This window comes from Haliotis cracherodii, unplaced genomic scaffold (genome assembly GCF_022045235.1).
Source record: "Haliotis cracherodii isolate W230 unplaced genomic scaffold, xgHalCrac1.p SCAF_9, whole genome shotgun sequence".
NCBI lineage: Eukaryota > Metazoa > Mollusca > Gastropoda > Lepetellida > Haliotidae > Haliotis > Haliotis cracherodii.
In genome coordinates this window covers 48,526,107-48,544,399 of record NW_027266343.1, presented here as the reverse complement: position 1 = coordinate 48,544,399, position 18,293 = coordinate 48,526,107, and the positions used below count along the sequence as shown (strand labels likewise).

At 45.9% G+C, this 18,293-nt stretch overlaps 1 protein-coding gene across 2 annotated transcripts; it reads left to right on the top strand.

Annotated features, from left to right (window-relative positions):
- The first annotated feature begins 531 nt into the window (after positions 1-531).
- LOC139452626 (serine-rich adhesin for platelets-like) lies at positions 532-18,184 on the top strand. 2 transcript variants are annotated; one of them, XM_071234162.1, is made up of 3 exons: positions 532-1,138; positions 11,906-14,533; positions 16,946-18,184. In XM_071234162.1, the coding sequence occupies exons 1-3, from the start codon at positions 592-594 to the stop codon at positions 17,038-17,040; spliced, it is 3,270 nt and encodes a 1,089-aa protein (XP_071090263.1). In that variant the 5' UTR covers positions 532-591; the 3' UTR covers positions 17,041-18,184. The 2 variants fall into 2 exon arrangements, with proteins under 2 accessions (XP_071090263.1, XP_071090264.1); XM_071234163.1 differs by lacking the exon at positions 532-1,138 and adding an exon at positions 9,810-9,882.
- The last annotated feature ends 109 nt before the right edge of the window (positions 18,185-18,293 follow it).

Here is an 18,293-nt window from a genome sequence, read left to right as displayed (position 1 = left end):
CTTGTTGTTACCCTGTCTGGCGCTCGGCATTAAAGGGCTAAAACAAGGACTGGTCGGCTCGGAGTCAGCATACTGTGTCTGAGTAGGGTATTCATGTTAAACTGCGGCATGGTATCTCAGTGGGCTAGCCCTATAAATCGGCATCAGTCCGGACTAGTACAAGCAGCCACACACACACGTGCATGAACGTCGCTATATAAAAGCAATAATCGTGGACGCGACGTTAAACCCCATTTCACCGTTATTTTATCATTTGACACTGTCAGTGGGCCCACCAAGGCGCACCTTGTCCTTTAAACGCCCCTGAATTTACACCTCGTCCTTTGCCTCGAATTACCATATCACAATACAGGTAAAATACTTCCACAGAGTTAAATCCCCAACCGGCTGAATGTAAAGGCTACATAAAACGATTACATTATGTAAAGTACAAAACAGACCAATACAACAACGATACTGTTGTTCGACCCGTCGGTGTGGACCCTCAATGTTTAAATGGGGATTTCCTTATCGTCACACAGGTGTATATAGCTGATATGCACTACTGACTAAAGTCGGACTAACACAAGCCTAGGGTCGGGATCGACCAGCATGGCGGAGGGCTTGAGTCGATGTCCTCTACCAATTGGGAAGATCTACCATTTCAACGTCATCTACAACCACGCTCGGAGTTCCCTGTCAGTCACCCCAGACACCCGACTGTCCCTTGCTTTTGCCGAGAAGGTCGTGACGACCTTAGAGCGTCTCGGTTTCGTGAACACTTACTACCATGACCGGGATAGTTTACCGGGTAGAAATGTATTCACAGAGTTGTTCCGGGTGGTAGAGGGTTCGGACTATACAATCGTTGTTCTAACTACAGGATTTGTTAAGGATTGTTGGAGCAGGTATTCCCAACAATCGACATTCAAGAAGCTTCTCGATCAAGGACAGACCTACAAGTTTCTACCGTTATCGGTCGGACTCAAAGAAAGTGATCTACCCCAGGAATTAACGACTGAAAACGTTTTATGTTTTCGTGAAAACTGGGAGGGTGATGACTTGGCATGGCAACGACTGACGCGCGTGTTCACAGAGAATATCCCAGTGACAGAGGTAACAAGGGGACAGGACCTTCACAGCACTGAACCTATACAGGGTGAGTGTTCTATTCACTTCCTCCATGCGGAGGGCGGACAAACTCGCCCGAGTGCGTATTGATATACTGCAACATTATGCACATGCTACAGTTAATGTATACAATCACACAAGTCGAATGCTTGACAGATCACCGCGCGTACGGAAATACATTAATAAGTGCTGGTTTCAAATGCAGCATGACATTCACAGCAATGCATGGATCAAGGTATCAAGGCGTTCGGCTTAAACTCACTCCATTAACAATAGGCTATTATGCAGCGACTGTCATGCAGCATGAATACCTCTGTTGGGTTTATGAGCATACAAGGGCGTAATGGTATGATCTTATGTTCGTGAAGGGTGAGGTTTGATCTCGCCGTATTCTACTGAAGGTAAGCCTGTCATGTGTAACACGAGATATGACTTTGTAGATGCATGCTTGTCCCAAGTCAATTCTCGTTTCCCATTGTTTTCTGTTTTTTCACTTTTAAATACAACTTACACGTGGAAATACGACACTTTAACGGGGCTATACCACCAGAAAAAGCATACACTACGGTTATAACGAACTCAAAGGGACCACTAATTTTAGTCCGTAGTAACCGTAGTTCATTATAAACATATATACAGCATATATAAACCAAATGGCTGGGACAAAAACACAGTTTGTTATATCCGCCAGTTCGTTATAAACGTAGTTAAATGTATTTTCAGTTTAAATGGTAGATGTATAGTTTCATGTTTATTTTGTTTGTTTGTTGTTTAACGCCTCACTCAGCAATATTCCAGCTATATGACGGCTGTCTGTAAATAATCGAGTCTGGACCAGACAATCCAGTGATCGACATCATGCACATCGATCCACGCAATTTGGAAACAATGACATGCATCAACCAAGTCAGCGAGCCTGACCACCCGATCCCGTTAGTTGCCTCTTACGACAAGCATAATCGCCTTTTACGGCAAGCATGGGTTGACCTACTCTACTCCGGATCTTCACGGGTCGTATAGTTTAATAGGTATGGTGACATTCCAACATTGTGCATGTACAAGTGGGGAAGGTGCATGTGAATCATCGACTGTATCACGCTTGTAAAGTGATAGTCATCCTCACAATTACATACCAGAAATAGAAATAATGAATTAATAACAAAAACATACAATAGATATAAATATACGCATATTCGTATTAAAACACATGTATATTTATATTAATTGTGATAGTTTGTCTCTATTGCGAAATTCACAGAAGTGCTACCAAGTGGTGATATAACCGAGAACTTGTACATGGTATAACAAACTAGAATGTAACAACCCTGTTACACTGTCAGTACTACACAAGCCACACTGTAACAACCCTGTAACACGCCCATGTGTCAGTACTACACAAGCCACAATGTAACAATCATGTAACACGCCCGTTTGTCAGTACTACACAAGCCACAATGTAACAACCCTGTAACACACCCAAGTGTCAGTACTACACAAGCCACACTGTAACAACCCTGTAACACGCCCAAGTGTCAGTACTACACAAGCCACACAGTAACAACCCTGTAACACGCCCATGTGTCAGTACTACACAAGTCACACTGTAACAACCCGGTAACACGCCCATGTGTCAGTACTACTCAAGCCACACTGTAACAACCCTGTTACACGCCCTTGTGTCAGTACTACACAAGCCACACTGTAACAACCCTGTAACACGCCCTTGTGTCAGTACTACACAAGCCACACTGTAACAACCCTGTAACACGCCCTTGTGTCAGTACTACTCAAGCCACACTGTAACAACCATGTAACACGCCCTTGTCAGTACACTACAAGCCACACTGTAACAACCCTGTAACACGCCCATGTGTCAGTACTACACAAGCCACACTGTAACAACCATGTAACACATCCTTGTGTCAGTACTACACAAGCCACACTGTAACAACCCTGTAACACGCCCGTTTGTCAGTACTACACAAGCCACACTGTAACAACCCTGTAACACGCCCTTGTGTCAGTACTACACAAGCCACACTGTAACAACCCTGTAACACATCCTTGTGTCAGTACTACACAAGCCACACTGTAACAACCCTATAACACGCCCATGTGTCAGTACTACTCAAGCCACAATGTAACAATCATGTAACACGCCCATGTGTCAGTACTACACAAGCCACACTGTAACAACCATGTAACACATCCTTGTGTCAGTACTACACAAGCCACACTGTAACAACCCTGTAACACATCCATGTGTCAGTACTACACAAGCCACACTGTAACAACCATGTAACACATCCTTGTGTCAGTACTACACAAGCCACACTGTAACAACCCTATAACACGCCCATGTGTCAGTACTACTCAAGCCACAATGTAACAATCATGTAACACGCCCGTTTGTCAGTACTACACAAGCCACACTGTAACAACCCTGTAACACGCCCTTGTGTCAGTACTACACAAGCCACACTGTAACAACCCTGTAACACGCCCTTGTGTCAGTACTACACAAGTCACACTGTAACAACCCTGTAACACGCCCATATGTCAGTACTCTACAAGTCACACTGTAACAACCCTGAAACACGCCCTTGTGTCAGTACTACACAAGTCACACTGTAACAACCCTGTAACACGCCCTTGTGTCAGTACTCTACAAGTCACACTGTAACAACCCTGTAACACGCCCATGTGTCAGTACTACACAAGCCACACTGTAACAACCCTGTAACACGCCCTTGTGTCAGTACTACACAAGCCACACTGTAACAACCCTGTAACACGCCCTTGTGTCGGTACTCTACAAGACACACTGTAACAACCCTGTAACACGCCCAAGTGTCAGTACTACACAAGCCACACTGTAACAATCCTTTAACACGTCCTTGTGCCAGTACTACACAAGCCACACTGTAACAATCCTGTAACACGCCCTTGTGTCAGTACTACACAAGCCACACTGTAACAATCCTGTAACACGCCCTTGTGTCAGTACTACACAAGCCACACTGTAACAATCCTGTAACACGCCCTTGTGTCAGTACTCTACAAGACACACTGTAACAACCCTGTAACACGCCCATGTGTCAGTACTACACAAGCCACACTGTAACAACCCTGTAACACGCCCTTGTGTCAGTGCTACACAAGTCACACTGTAACAACCCTGTAACACGCCCATGTGTCAGTACTACACAAGCCACACTGTAACAACCCTGTAACACGCCCTTGTGTCAGTACTACACAAGCCACACTGTAACAATCCTGTAACACGCCCTTGTGTCAGTACTCTACAAGACACACAGTAACAACCCTGTAACACGCCCTTCTGTCAGTACTACACAAGCCACACTGTAACAACCCCGTAACACGCCCCTGTGTCAGTACTCTACAAGTCACACTGTAACAACCCTGTTACACGCCCTTGTGTCAGTACTACAAATACCAGTATGTACAGTTCAACAGTCAATTGAACTTAAACTTATTACACTCGGGCAGTATACACAGACAATATCTACAATAATAGAAGATGGGTGGGGGTTGACATGAGGTGTAACGTCGCTTTCAAGATTTTTGCAATTACATAGCCTTGTGCATGCACGTGTGTGGCTGCTTGTACTCGTCCTAACTTATGTCGGACAATTAGTGCTAGCCACATAAGATACCATACCGCAGTTTAAACATGGAGACACCATTCAGACATATAATATAGGAGCCTACTGGTCCTTGTTTTATTCCATTAATGCCCAGTGCCAGGCAGGGTAATAGCAAGTACCCATTGTAACGTCTTTTGGTATGACGTGACCAAGGGATCGAACCACCGACCTTCTGCTCTCCCGACAGACGTCCCATCCACTACTCCACAGAGTGAGTGAGTGAGTAGGGTTTAACGCCGCTTTTAACAGCATTCCAGTTATATCACGGCGTGTCAGCTTAATGTGGGAAGAAAGTGATGCAGGTCTCAAACGTTTACCACTTCAGTGAAACCTATGAGTGAGCACGGGTATGGTGCTGACAAGCTGACAAACCTAGAAACATAATCGGGGCGAAGCGGTATTCAAACCCACAATCATAGGTTTCTGGCATACCCAAGGGGCACAACTCTGCTTATGCAACAGCTGTACAGTATTAGTTAACAATTTAAAAGAGTTAACTACATTGTAGTTTTTCCACCTTTGCTTACGGAAAGTGCCATGATTCACAGCGAAATCGTCTGGTTCAGCGAATTTGTATTGAATATTGCAGATAGAGGCCGGTGCTTCCTGACTAAATAGGGAAGATGTAATGTATGACCCATCTCCACTCTACATAAACATTCCACCAACTGTGAACTTCACTCGTCAGTTGTCATGTTCGCTATGGCGTGAATGTAAAGTGTCCAAAATAATGAATCAAAACGTATATGCCATAAAAGAAAGACATGAATTTGATTGTATCCAAGGTTTCCATATTAAAAATTAACATGATCATACATAAAACAAAAATGCTATCATAAGAAAGTGTTTTTTCTTCATGATACAGCATAGTGAATAAAAACTATACGTTCTCATAGTATCTCCATATATTTTACACATCGTTGGAATCAAGCAAAATGTGCGGTACGTTCCATACCTGCTGTATTTGCGAGATTATAGCCCATGAACATCGGATACTGACACGTCTAAGGGACATAACTCTGCACCGCGAATTCGGCACCTGAGATAATCCGCCATATTTGACAAGTTTGATCTGCAGGTACTGATTATTTAGTTTTGTTAAGTCCCTCTCAAGTTCAAAACAAGTTTACAGCGTCTAGTAACATAACCTCTAGAACTATCATTCGTATTTCCCAGAAATTATTTCTACAACAGTTTGTCCAAAATGTGTTGAAGACATACTCTCACTACCGGCATACCGGTAACTATGATCAAATAAGAATGGTCCACGTTAATTACATATTCTAAGGCAGATGACCGCCTCCGTGGTCTCACGGTGGTAGAGCGTCCGCCCGGAGAGCGGAAGGTCAGGGGTTCGATCACCGGCCGCGTCATATCAAAAGACGTTAAAAGATGGTAGTTGTTGTCACCCTGTCTGGGGTTCGGCATTAAGGGGCTAAAAGAAGGACTGGTCGGCTCGGAGTCAGTATACTGTGTCTGAGTGGGGTATTCATGCTAAACTGCAGCATGGTATATCAGTTGGCTAGCGCTATAAATCGGCAGCAGTCCGGACTAGTACAAGTAGACACACACACACACACACACACACGCACACACGCACACACGCACGCACGCACGCACACACACACACACACACACACACACACACACACACACACACACACACACACACACACACACGTGCATGCACGTCGCTATATAAATGCAATAATCTTGGACGCGACGTTAAACCCCATTTCACCTCGAAGAAACTTGAAGAGATTTTTTAGCGGTCGCTAGTCTAGAACTTTCAACTGTACAGCAGGTATGTCGAATCAGGATCGATCTAAACTGGGAAACTTCCGAACTCAACACAACCCTACAGTTAAATGTGTCGAAACACCAACGTTCAGTGTCTGTCGAGCAAGTGTTTTTTGCTTTTTCAAGAGCTTTATTTGAGAAAGGAAGTATGTCAGTGCATCTGAGGTATCAAAGTGACACGAATCTAAAATCGTGTTGATTTAGTATTCATCTATTTTCAAAGTTCTAGCTTAAACCTTTAATTGTTCACAAAACAAGACTTCTGTTCATTACTGTCCACGGACCATGCAAACAGAAGCAATAAATAAAAATGAATAAAACGGAGCAGTTAAATTTCACAAAATCTTTATGTGTGTAAGTGGATACTCAGGAGAGTTCCCAGTCCTCCAGCCTATAAAACCCTTGCTTGTTTCAGTTCAAATTACACAGCTTATCGATATAGTACGGTGGGTTTATGATAGTCAGTGAAGTGCTCTCATAAATACCGCTCGCTAAACCTGTCAGGCCCTAATCTATTTTTAGTGTTATCTCTTGCGTCAAATACAGAAGCGTGAATGTACCGTCATTGGTGTTAATGAGTAAGTGAGTGAGTTGTGTTTAGCGCCGCTTTTTAACAGTATTACAGTTATATCACGGTGTGTCAGCTGAATGTGGGAGGAAAGCCCGAAGTGATGCAGGTCTTAGACGTTTACCACTTCGGTGAGACCCACGAACACTGACAAACCTAGAAACATAATCGGGGCGAACCGGGATTCGAACCCACAATCATAGGTTTCTGGCGTGCCCAAGGGCCCCAACTCTGCACAGCGAATCGCGGCGCCTTAGACGACTGGGCCACCCGTACCCCCTGGTATTAATGTGTATTATCACTAGCATTAATATGTATGTGTAATAACCACGGGTGTAAATAATGTGCATATATATAATGGAAAAATCAACACCTTAAATCGTGCTCAAAGCGCTACATTATTACCTCGGGCAATGGATCAGTGTGCACTCGATTTTCATTCTCAGCTCCCCAGGGAGTATACAACCCAAGCTTCCCTATGACGTGCTAGAAGGTTAACGGTCACATTACCATCTCCTCATACTGGGTACAGATGTTTCAATGTAGGGAAGGGTGCCAAAGTCCCAGGAGTCTTAAGTAGCGATGTTGTAGCGTGTGGCAAAACCGTTTGCTCGTCACACCGAAGTACCGGGTTCGATTCCCTGCATTGGTACACAATGTGAAGCGTATGTCTGGTGTCCCCAGACGTAATATTGCTGGAAAATTTCTCAAAGCGTCGTAAAATATCATTTACTCATTCACTCGCATCAATACTCTTACTTGCATTACAGCAACCCGTGCTTGTCGTAAGAGGCGACTAACTCGATCGGGTGGTCAGGCTCGCTGACTTGGTTGATGCATGTCATCGTATCCCAATTGCGTGGATCGATGCTCATGATATCAGTCACTGGATTGTCTCCCAGACTCGATTATTTACAGACCGCCGTCATATAGCTGAGTATTGCTGAGTGCTGTGTTAAACAACAAATAAACAAACAAACTTGCCTTACAATGAGTGAGTGAGTGAGTGAGTGAGTGAGTGAGTGAGTGAGTTGGGCTCAACGCTGCCTAGAGCAGTATTCCAGTTATATCACGGTGTGTCAGCTTGATGATTGGGACAGCATGTGTGTCTATGTGCGTGGGCGCGTGCGTGCGCGTGCGTGCGCGTGCGCTTGCGCATGGCTGTGTGGCTGCTTGTACGAGTCCGAACTAATGCCGGGTTTTAAGTGCTAGACAACTGAGATGCCATACAGCAGTTTAACAGGGATACGTCACTGAGACACATGAAGCCGACCAGTCCTTGTTCTGTCACGAGCGCCAGGCTTGGTAACAACAAATACCATAGTTTAAGTTCGTTTTGTATGACGCAGATGGGGATCGAACCACCGACCCTCGGTTCTCCAGGAAGACGGTCTATCCACCATTGCCTTTGTAAATTGCAAATTGTATTTGTGTTCATGCGAGTTATTTTCCTATAAACGAAAAAAAGTTTCAACACAAATTCAAATAAAAAGACTTACTCATTATTTATAATTCAAATAAAAAGACTTACTCATTATTTTATGAATCAAAGAGGTATTTAATTAAATTTTTGTTTTTTTTCTTTTGCAATATAGTTTTCGAAATGTCCGCTGAATTGATTTTTTTTTCCTTTTTAACCCCGAGGCGACGCATGAGGCAAATAGCCTCTGCCATCTTTCTTGCAACAAATTTTGTTACTCTACTCAGGGGCAATCTTAGGACTTAAGATCAAATTTTGTCTTAGACTTGAGATATTCTCATAGATTGAGCTTCGTGATCCCCGATTTAAGACAAAATTTGGTCTTCAGTCTAAATCTTAAGAGTTAAGACAAAATATGGTCTTAAGTTAGTTTCATGATCCCGGAGTCAGGTTATTTGGTAAAACCTGAAATATTGAAATGTCCTCAATACACAACACTTGTTACGCTTCATGGTGTTTGTTTTGTAAGTTTCTTCTAACATAACCTGTTCACTGGTTGAAAGAATAAGCATCTTTGGCTTAACAACACTGAAAATGTAATCCAGGTTTGGTGGCCGTGGAGTAAACAAAGCCATTAGCCTACTTCTAGACCCTGTAACACCGTCTTACCGCACCACCAGGCACCAGGGGTCATTAGCCGCCTCAGATTAGCCGTATCCGTAAACTCGAGTCACAAGAAGGCTTCTACAAATCCGACACTTTTACTTGTTCTGTTTGTATAATAATGCCGAAAATCTACCCGCATAGAAGACACTAGTGGTGTAGATATAGAAAAACAAAAAATAAAAAAAATAAAACAGTCCTAGGACAATTATTATGATGTCATAAAACTTGAGACCTTTTGATGGCATGATCTCGTTATCACCAAGTATCGCTGATGTATCATCTCCGGGAATGGCTTATTTGAAACCTGATGACCTGAATCAATAGTTCTCCTAATACAATACCCGTGCTACCAATGACTGTCTGATCAATTACATATCTAGTATCAGCTGACCGCACCCATACAATGCGCGTTACCCCGCCGCGATACACAATTACTGACATGAGAATAGGTATTACTGCACGGTCAGAATAAAATATTACAATCCAGATTCGGGGCCTTGGCGATGTAGGTAGGGGCCCTCAACGCGGACAGCAGCAGTGAGGTTAGGCAGTGAAAATACGTCGTAGACGACGTGTAGGTAGTTGAGGTTGTTGATGGAGACGCCGCGATACCACCATGTCTATCGTCCTACCCGCTAAACCATCACCAGGTAAGATTAAGAAACGTCTCGAATATTGTGTCATTCTTGCATCAACGGATTTGCGTTGATCCTGCTGTGTGGTTTGCTCTTGGGTAACGATATAATACCGATCCTGTAAGCCTGGATTGTACCCTACAAGCGTTACAGTTGGTCAGAACAGGTTTATAACGTGACCACATGGGTAATGCACGGTAGTACTGTACACAGCACAACATGTGAAGGTGCGGTAAGAACTGGTATTTATTTTTGTCGTGACGAACTAAATAGTTCAAGGTTGGAAATGATTTGAAATTACCATGTCGTGTTAATGTTATCAAGCCATGCATGTGTAACGGTTCTAGTTCATATGAAGCGAGACGAATTTTGCATATTTTCTAATGAATGTGACGATTTTATATTTTTTTCAGTCACAGCAAACTACGGAAAAAATTAACTCAAAGAGACAAAAAATTCAGTTCGTAATAACCGTAGTTCGTTATAAGCATATATACAGCATATATGCAACACATAGCCGGGACTAAAAGCCAAGTTCGTTATATCGGTAAGTTCGTTATAAGCGTGTTCGTTATAAACGTAGTTTACTGTAATTTGAATAATGCATTTGCCGTTACTGTTTGCATTTATGATGAACCCGAACTGTATGATACGATAGACTATTTCATAATTTCATCTGGATGTTCAAGTGTACATGTACGTATACAGCAGTGGATTTGGTTGAGTTCTCGTACATCCTCTTGACTTTGTCACAAGAGACCGCCTCCGTGGCGTAGTGGATAGGGTATCTGCAGGGATAGCGGAAGGTCTGTGGTTTATAGTGGTTTATATGGCCACGTCATAACTAAAGACATTAAAAGATGCTTGTTTATTTGTTGTTTAACGCCGCACTCAGCAATATTCCAGCTATATGACGGCGGTCTGTAAATAATCGAGTCTGGACCAGACAATGCAGTGATTGATATCATGCACATGGATCCACGCAATTGGGATACGATGACATGCATTAACCAAGTCAGCGAGCCTGACCACCCGATCCCGTTAGTCGCCTCTAACGACAAGCATATTCGCCATTTACGGCAAGCATGGGCTGCTTAAAACCTATTCTACCCCGGATGGTACTTGTTACCCCGACTGGCGCGCGGCATTAAGGACTGGTCGGCTATACAGTGTCTGAGTGGGGTATCATGGTGAACTGCGGTATGGATCTCAGAGGGCTAGAAGTATAAAACCGGAAGTCTGGACTAGTACAGGCAGCCACACACATATGTGCATGCACGTCGCTATATAAAGGCAATAATCTTGCAAGCAATGTTAAACCCAATTTCACTTCATCTTGTCGCAAAATATGTACAACAAAAATGCAGAGTAACCACCCGTTGTGTTTTAGAACCGTGTTTAGTACTGAATAAGCATCATTCTAATAAGTTTGTTAATATACGAGGGCTGGTCAAAAAGTTCTTTCAACCGTGGGTCATAACAAACTGAACTAGTCAATGTAGTACATTGTTTGAGCAGTTCATTGCAAGTGTATTTGTCTGTTGAGGCAGTCTGTATATTAGTGACAGCCAGTTGAACGTCACAGGGGTCCAAATGGACACAGAAACGGAAAAGAACGAGTACCGAGCAGTCATCTGTTACTGTAAGATTTCGGTATATAAAATACATAATTGTAGGTCAAACAAAAGAGAATGTCAATGTCATAGAGAATATGTTCGCACATGCTATATGATATAAAGACATTTGTTGTGTCACCAATCGGTGTGTTTGTTGTATAGCCCTGCAATATTCCAGCTATACGACCTGTAAATAATGGAGTCTGGATTCGACACATCAGTGATAGATATGAGCCATCAACCAAGTAACCAAATGACTACCCGGTCCATTAAAACGCCCTTTACCTACTCTAACCCATTGTCACACCGTTTGCAATCATGTGCTTTCTGAAGAGATGTTCCTTCATACCATATCGACTTCTATAAAAGTAGACTAGAATCAGAATCAGTATTATGTTTCTTTCTTCTTTTAATTCCATCAGAAACCAACACCCCAGATGGCCAACTGAGATTTTCGGGGAGAGATGACCTTGACCATGCATGTGAACCTCCTGAACCTCAAGGTGAAGGTCAACGTTTGATAAATCAGAATCGATCTCTTGGAGACACTGAAGTAACTGTGGGGAGGAGTCATTTCGCTAACGTGGATGAAACCAACAGCAGGAACACTGGGTTGGTTGATGAAACCAGCGGGAACACTGGGTTGATTGATGTAACCAACAGCTTGCAGACTGGGTTGGTTGATGAAACCAACAGCGGGGACGCTGGGTTTGTTGATGAAACCAACAGCGGGAACACTGGGTTGATTGTTGATGAAACTGACAGTGGGAGGGTTGATGAAACTACTGACAGGGCGAGAGATGATGAACAGATAGCACGGCTCGATGGTGGAAATGTAGACACCCCCGAGAGAGTGTCATCCGGTGAAGCGAGCAATGCCCAGAGCTGCACAGATGATGACGTGAACCTACACCCGGCTCAAGACCAACATGTCACACAAGTAGAACCAGGCGGACAAGTCGGTGGAGTTTATGAAGGAAAGACGATCACTGAACATGGGAACACAGAACCTCAAAACACAGAAAGTCAGATCCTAGAACGACAAAACACAGAGAGTCAAAACACAGGAAGCCAAAACACAGAGAGTCAGATCCTAGAACGTCAAAACACGGGAAGCCAGAGCACGGAACGTCAAATCACAGAACATCTGGACACAGAGAGTCAGATCACAGAACGTCAGGACACAGAGAGTCAGAACACAGAACGCCAAAACACAGAAAGTCTGAAAACAGAACGTCAGATCACCGAGAATCAGATCACAGATAGTCAGATCACAGACGGTATCTCCATGGACCTGTCCAGGCGACAGACGATTAGGAATAGCCGGGCACTACGGGGGAACAATGGGTTAGGATCAACACGCCAGAACTTCCCCCGGCAAGACAGAGAACAGGATCACGGGACAGGTGGTCCCTCTACGTCCATGCAGCGTCGGGGAACAGACAGCAGGGTGGGTAGCTGGGAGACTGGTACCCACACAATCTCATCCCTTAGTCTACCCAAGACAAGTCTGGAGGTAGACCAGGGAGATTTGGAGTCGTCAGTTGTATCACGACTTGAAAGAACGGGAATGGTTGGGTTTCGTCAAGAGCTCGTCCAGACGAGGAGGAGATCGACTGATGACACATCAGAGAAGAATGAGGGTGGGGGTCGCTACCGGCATAGCGTGGATATAACTGCTACACATCGCTCATTGTTCCTGAAACAGGGCATGGAGAAGTCAGTGCATGATGTAGACCAAACAAACCTGAAGTTCACGGAGGCAGAAACTCAAGAAGAAAGCTCTGATCAAAGGCAGCCTCCTGCTTCAACTGATCGAAACGACGTGTCCCCAGGGAGCAGTAGTCCTAGTGGTGACAGTGGTGTATCATATATGTCTTGTAAACAACCGGCACGTTATCAAAGCGTCCCGGATCCGACAGGCGCTTCTTTCGAAAAGGCCACGACCACCAGGCAGAATATCACGAAAGTTGATGAGGTGCGAGAGTTGGAGGACACTCAGTCACTGGAGGATTCTGGGATATCTGAGAGCGGGAGTTGGAGTATCGAAGCCAGAACGGACACAGAGAGTCTGCAGGACTTGTCGAGTCCGGAGGAAACATCCAGTGGCGATATCACCATGGTCAAAAGCATGCTGACCTCGTCGGAGCGAGGAACGCCGGATGGGAGCGTCCAGGAAAGGCAGACGACAGAATTGAGTGTTCAAGGAGGATCTTACACAGATCTCCACGCCCAAGGAAGATGTAAGGGACGTGAAAACAAAACTGAAGCAGATCTTGATTCCCCCATTAATGTTGCTCACTACGACCTCAGAGAGCTTGGCGTAACGACGGCTATAGGTGAGCTTGGAAGTTCAAGCCAAGAGGATTTGTCACGGGTTTCGGGACATGACAGACCGTTCGTTGACCAATCAGCTTCTCGGGAAGGCCTGAACACCAAGTCACGGGTTTCGGGAGATGACAGTCATTTCGCTGACCAATCAGCTTCTCGGGAAGCCCTAAACACAAACGGACGAACTCAAACAGACACCCGATCATTATTAAAGAAGCAATCAGTAACTGATACCATCAGTCTCACGAACGAAGCGATGGAACGGTTTGGGACAAGCCAAGCAGCCATAACACCAACAAGTGATGAAAACATGGCATCTTCACACAAGGTAACGTCGCTTGGCAACAAAAGTCAAGAGCACCACAAATCCGGTCAAACAAACACTGAGTCGGCTGAAAGACATGAGCTTCCGGATAAGACAAGAAAAGAGTCTCAACGTCAGCCACAGCAAGACCGCTCAAAGTACACTCCACGCGACAGTCGGCGTGAAGAATACCCAAGTGACAAAAAGAGTGTTCGAGTTGATACCGTCTCTGGTGTAACGGAGAAGTCGTGGTCAGTGCAGGGAACTGAAACGAGGTCTGACTTTGTCAAGCAAGAAGAACATGCCACATCCTCGAAGGCCACGGGTTACGGAAGCAAAGGGTCAGGAGCTCAAATTCCAAAAGCATCAAACAGAGGCAGTTCTTTCGACGCCAATTCAGCAGATTCAACACGTGGTAAGTTTGTAATAAATTGAATGTTTCTTGCCTAGGATAATTCCACGATAATGAAACATAGAGTATCCACATGCAATTAGATCATGCGAGAGGTCGCAACAAAAGATCAAGGGTGAGTGAGTGAACTGGGTTTCCGCTTTCACCAGCAATTCAGTATTATCGTAGCGTATCAGCTAAATGTGGAAAAATCTTATCTGTCTCTGCCCCTACCCGTCTCTGTCCCTGCCCCTGTCTCTGTCGCTGTCCCGTCTCTGTCCCTGCCCCTGTCTCTGTTCCTACACTCGTCTCTGCCCATATCCGTCTCTGCCCCTACCACTGTCAATGCCCCTACCCCTGTCACTATCCCTACCCCCGATTCTGCTCCTTTCTCTGCCCCTGCTCCGTCTTTGCCCCACCCGTCTCTGCCCTTGCCCCCGTCACTGCCCTATCCCTTGCCCCCGTCACTGCCCTATCCCTTGCCCCCGTCACTGCCCTATCCCTGTCTCTGCCCTTGCCCCCGTCACTGCCCTATCCCTGTCTCTGCCCTTGCCCCCGTCACTGCCCTATCCCTGTCTCTGACCTTGCCCCCGTCACTGCCCTATCCCTGTCTCTGACCTTGCCCCCGTCACTGCCCTATCCCTGTCTCTCACCTTGCCCCCGTCACTGCCCTATCCCTGTCTCTGACCCTGCCCCCGTCACTGCCCTATCCCTGTCTCTGACCTTGCCCCCGTCACTGCCCTATCCCTGTCTCTGCCCTTGCCCCCGTCACTGCCCTATCCCTGTCTCTGACCTTGCCCCCGTCACTGCCCTATCCCTGTCTCTGACCTTGCCCCCGTCACTGCCCTATCCCTGTCTCTCACCTTGCCCCCGTCACTGCCCTATCCCTGTCTCTGACCTTGCCCCCGTCACTGCCCTATCCCTGTCTCTCACCTTGCCCCCGTCACTGCCCTATCCCTGTCTCTGACCCTGCCCCCGTCACTGCCCTATCCCTGTCTCTGACCTTGCCCCCGTCACTGCCCTATCCCTGTCTCTGACCTTGCCCCCGTCACTGCCCTATCCCTGTCTCTGACCCTGCCCCCGTCACTGCCCTATCCCTGTCTCTGACCTTGCCCCCGTCACTGCCCTATCCCTGTCTCTGACCTTGCCCCCGTCACTGCCCTATCCCTGTCTCTGACCCTGCCCCCGTCACTGCCCTATCCCTGTCTCTCACCTTGCCCCCGTCACTGCCCTATCCCTTGCCCCCGTCACTGCCCTATCCCTTGCCCCCGCCACTGCCCTATCCCTGTCTCTCACCTTGCCCCCGTCACTGCCCTATCCCTGTTTCCGCACCTATCCCTGTCCTATCCCTGTCTCTGCCCTTGCCCCCGTCACTGCCCTATCCCTGTCTCTGACCTTGCCCCCGTCACTGCCCTATCCCTGTCTCTGACCCTGCCCCCGTCACTGCCCTATCCCTGTCTCTGACCTTGCCCCCGTCACTGCCCTATCCCTGTCTCTAACCCTGCCCCCGTCACTGCCCTATCCCTGTCTCTCACCTTGCCCCCGTCACTGCCCTATCCCTGTCTCTCACCTTGCCCCCGTCACTGCCCTATCCCTGTTTCCGCACCTATCCCTGTCCTATCCCTGTCTCTGCCCTTGCCCCCGTCACTGCCCTATCCCTGTCTCTGCCCTTGCCCCCGTCACTGCCCTATCCCTGTCTCTGACCTTGCCCCCGTCACTGCCCTATCCCTGTCTCTGACCCTGCCCCCGTCACTGCCCTATCCCTGTCGCTGACCTTGCCCCCGTCACTGCCCTATCCCTGTCTCTCACCTTGCCCCCGTCACTGCCCTATCCCTGTTTCCGCACCTATCCCTGTCCTATCCCTGTCTCTGCCCTTGCCCCCGTCACTGCCCTATCCCTGTCTCTGCCCTTGCCCCCGTCACTGCCCTATCCCTGTCGCTGACCTTGCCCCCGTCACTGCCCTATCCCTGTCTCTGACCTTGCCCCCGTCACTGCCCTATCCCTGTTTCCGCACCTATCCCTGTCCTATCCCTGTCTCTGACCCTGCCCCCACCACTGACCCTACACCCGTACCCCCGTACCCCCGTCTCTGACCCTACCACTGTCAATGCCCCTACCTTGACACTGATTGATCTGGACGTTCACCTGACGCGACGTGGTATGGAGGTATTTTATCGTAAAAGATCTCATTTAAAGGAAATTGGTCGTTTACCATTTTGGGAACCCGTGGGCAAGGACATGATGCTGACAACCCAAGGATCATAATCAGGCTAATATTGGATTCGATGGAATAAAGTACCGTGGGGGTTAATGGAAACCAAATGTACAGCGGTTCTAAAGTTAACTTTACTTATTTGTTGTTGGTTAAATTTGAATTAAAATACAGTAGTCAGATATATTGTTAAAAGCCACTTTCTCATTTCTTGTACTTTACAGATCCTCGAAAAACATCACTGTGGGCACTATTTCTCCCGGCATGCAAAGTAATAGTTCACCTGATGACGAGAGCAGAACATCCGTTCTATGTTTGAACAGCCAGATGTTGACCTTATTTCTACACCTGCTGATGAGAAGATGCCAGCATCTGTGAAAAAAGTAACATTTTAGACAGAGGAAAACGTCAAACATGAGATCATAGGATACCATGGAGAATGACTTTATAAAATTATGTGCAGACTCAATTTGATTCAACTCCAAAAGAAACGCTCGCAAACTTTTCTCGACTCAACGTCTCCAAACACTAACACGACCATCGGACAAGATTATACAAAAACGACTTTCATCTGTATAGAAAACCCTTCTCATGTACCTGGGCCCAGTTCCACAAAGCCATCTTAGCACTAAGGTGATCGTAACTCCCATACTTTAACACTGGCTTGCGAAAGTCAAAGTGCTAAGATCGCTTTGTGAAAAGGGTCCCAGTTCTGAAAAGTCCAATGATAATGTGCCCATTTCTGACGTTGCGGCGATGACGTTGACTTGAAGGTTAAATTAAGGTCGGCGATAGTGAGTGAGTGAGTGAGTGAGTGAGTGAGCTGAGATTAACGCCGCTTTGAACACTATTCAAGCTATACCAGGGCGTGTCAGGTTAATGTGGGAGGAAGCCCGAAGTGATGCAGGTCTCAGACCTTTACCACTTTGATACCGTCGACGGTAGTGGGGATTGCCACTTCGCAACCTCAGTCGAACGGTTTGACTGCTGATGGGTCTCTTGTGAGTCTCAAACGTTATTCGAGTAATTTTGGTTTCACATACCGACCACGTACTGATCTTGTCAATCTGACGTAACTCGCGGTCGGCCGCGATTTTGACGTTCATCTGCACTGTTGGTTAACTGATGACGTTCTTGAAGCCTGTAAATTGTGAAATGATGGACACCTAGGTGTGTGGCAACTCCACTCAACGTCAGTAAGACGGATAGTTAGACGGGGCATGGTCCTTTTGTGTCAAAATTAAATTCAAAACAGCTTGTTTTTTTAGACCAGATTTATCCAATTTATCGGTTAAAACGTTCTCAAACCTTCTGGTAATAAAGCGAACAGCTTCGCGTTTCTGTTGGAGTTGGGTATACATGTATATACAAAATGTATAGGATATCTGGTGTTTTACAGTGTGTGTTCATCTCGATATATCTTATACAAATATCTACTGAAGTTTGTTCTTTTTCGGATTTTACTTTTTCTATTCAAAGAATCGTTTTTATATCAAGATTTCAATGTTTCTGTTCATTTATATTTTAATTATTTGTGATATTAAGTTGTGTACCTTGCTCGCACTATGATAT